We start from the raw sequence: 2,155 nt of genomic DNA, 5'->3' as shown, positions 1-2,155 counted from the left end.
TTAAACTAAAGATTCTAAACTTTCAGCCACATTTCCGTCGGGTAAAGCTGAGCCGTTACTGTCCATGGATGCTGAAGGGTTTTCTTCTTGCCTTGTGCTGACAAGGCTGAGAATAGCTTTGTACAGAAACTGGTACTGTTCCTGGAGAAGAAAAGAGGATATAGTCCGTGTGTTGTCAGAAATAATAACGCTAGATTATCCTGTAACACCGTGACTCCAACTTAATTAACAGCTGATGTGTCAGCCTGTTAATGTACTGTGCTCCACAATTTATTGTGTTACTTAGCAGCTTTATTAATTTTCTGACTAATGGCTCCCCCTGTACACAATGTGAAGCACAACATTAAGGAACACAGAACAGGTGGGGGAGAAAAACCTATTTTTAAAGAAATATTATGTGCTAAATCTGATCCTTGTTAAAGCCAATTGCAAAGTTCCCATTGATTCAATGGAGTCAGGATTAGGGGTACTAATTGTCTGTTGGCTTGGTTTTTACCCCTGAATATGGTCTCAGTTTTTGCCCTCTGAATTCTATCCAGGCAGGGTTGGTTTTTTTTTTCTTTTTTGGTACTTGCAGTTACTGTTTATGTTTTTGAAGACCCTGCCAAGTGTAGAAAGAGAGGTGAGACTTTGTGGGAAGATTCACTGAGGGGGCCACTGCCTGGAGGGAGCAGGGGGTCTCAGCTGGGCGCAGTGGGAGATGGGGAGGGCCAGAGGCCAGCTGGGAAGTGGGAAACTGCCAGCGTGGGCTGGGAAGGGGAAAACAGCCAGTGTGGGCTGGGAAGGGGAAAACAGCCGGATGCTCCGCGCGGGGCAGCACCTCGGCAGCGCAGGCCCAGCAGAGGCTGTGCTGCAGCGGGTAACGGTGGGTGCTCTGAAAGAGCAGAGGAATATTTGGGATTCTAGGATGGATATATGAGGATAAAGAATTTCTATGGTGGAAGGAGCGGGAAGCAGTAAGACAGACTAAATAAGGTGGGGTTTGGGGTCTGGACTATTAGGGTGCACTAAGAGATATGTGGTAGCAAAAGCAACGGATTTGAAAATCTGCAGTAGGGGGATGGGAAATGGGAAATTGAGATAAAGGGCCCAGGTATTTGCTGGAGGCTCCTGGCGCGAGAGGAGCGAAGGTCCTCATGGTGCTGCTGAGGTGGGAAGAGTTCCCATCTTCACTGCATTGTCTGCCAGGCACCTCAGCCTGGGCCAGCTGGGCAGGGCCAGGGGAGGACACAGCTGTGAATCCTGTGCCATGTCCTGGTTTTGCTGTGAAAAATGTGATAATGCTAACCCTAACGCTTCACTCAAACTGTTCTCCTTATTACATCCATTGTAGCTCTACAGCAGTCACATTTGTAGTGGTATGACCAAAGGGGCACAGTTGGGACATGATTGTGCCCCTGTACTTGGCACTGATGAGGCTGCACCTTGAATCCTGTGTTCAGTTTTGGGCCCCGCACTACAAGAAGGACATTGAGGTGCTGGAGCCTGTCCAGAGAAGGGCAACGAAGCTGGTGAGGGGTCTGGAGCACAAGTCTTACGAGGAGCGGCTGAGGGAACTGGGGGTGTTTAATCTGGAGAAGAGGAGGCTGAGGGGAGACCTTATCGCCCTCTACAACTGCCTGACAGGAGGGTGTAGCGAGGTGGGGGTTGGTCTCTTCTCCCAGGTAACAAACAATAGGACAAGAGCCAATGGCCTCAAGTTGTGCCAGGGCAGGTTGAGATTGGCTATTAGGAAAAATTTTTTCCCCTAAAGGGTTGCCAAGCATTGGAACGGGCTGCCCAGGGAAGTGGTCGAGTCCTTGTCCCTGGAGGTATTTAGAAGACAGGTAGACGAGGTGCTTAGGGACATGGTTTAGTGGTGGGATGGCAGGGTTAGGTTAACGGTTGGACTTGATGATCTTAAAGGTCTTTTCCAACAGAAATGATTCTATGATTCTATGGTAGTTTCTCATTTCTGTGGTGAATTTTCATTTGTGTGACACTGACTTAGTGAGAAATTCTTATTTGTTACACTTATCATGTTTTCTCCTTTTGTAAACACAGTGATAATGGTGTCAAGGGACCATTCAACAGATCATAAAAGATCAAAGTCCATCCTGAAATGGAAAACTAGGATAACTACTTTGGGGTCTACTTGGAGTACAAATCTATTCCT

The 2,155-nt window shown here is 47.6% G+C and overlaps 1 protein-coding gene across 1 annotated transcript in view; it reads right to left on the bottom strand.

Annotated features, from left to right (window-relative positions):
• Nucleotides 1-2,155, bottom strand: part of PTPRZ1 (protein tyrosine phosphatase receptor type Z1) — a 102,364-nt gene continuing 100,209 nt past the window's right edge. The window contains exon 31 of the mRNA XM_035893713.1: nt 1-141. Within this exon, the coding sequence (XP_035749606.1) occupies nt 1-141 (141 nt within the window). The remainder of the gene's footprint in view (nt 142-2,155) is intronic.

Source organism: Egretta garzetta, unplaced genomic scaffold, assembly GCF_000687185.1.
Source record: "Egretta garzetta isolate BGI_Z169 unplaced genomic scaffold, ASM68718v1 scaffold64, whole genome shotgun sequence".
Taxonomy (NCBI): Eukaryota; Metazoa; Chordata; class Aves; order Pelecaniformes; family Ardeidae; genus Egretta; species Egretta garzetta.
The sequence above is the reverse complement of the archived record's forward strand: the minus strand, read 5'-3'. Positions and strand labels throughout refer to the sequence as shown.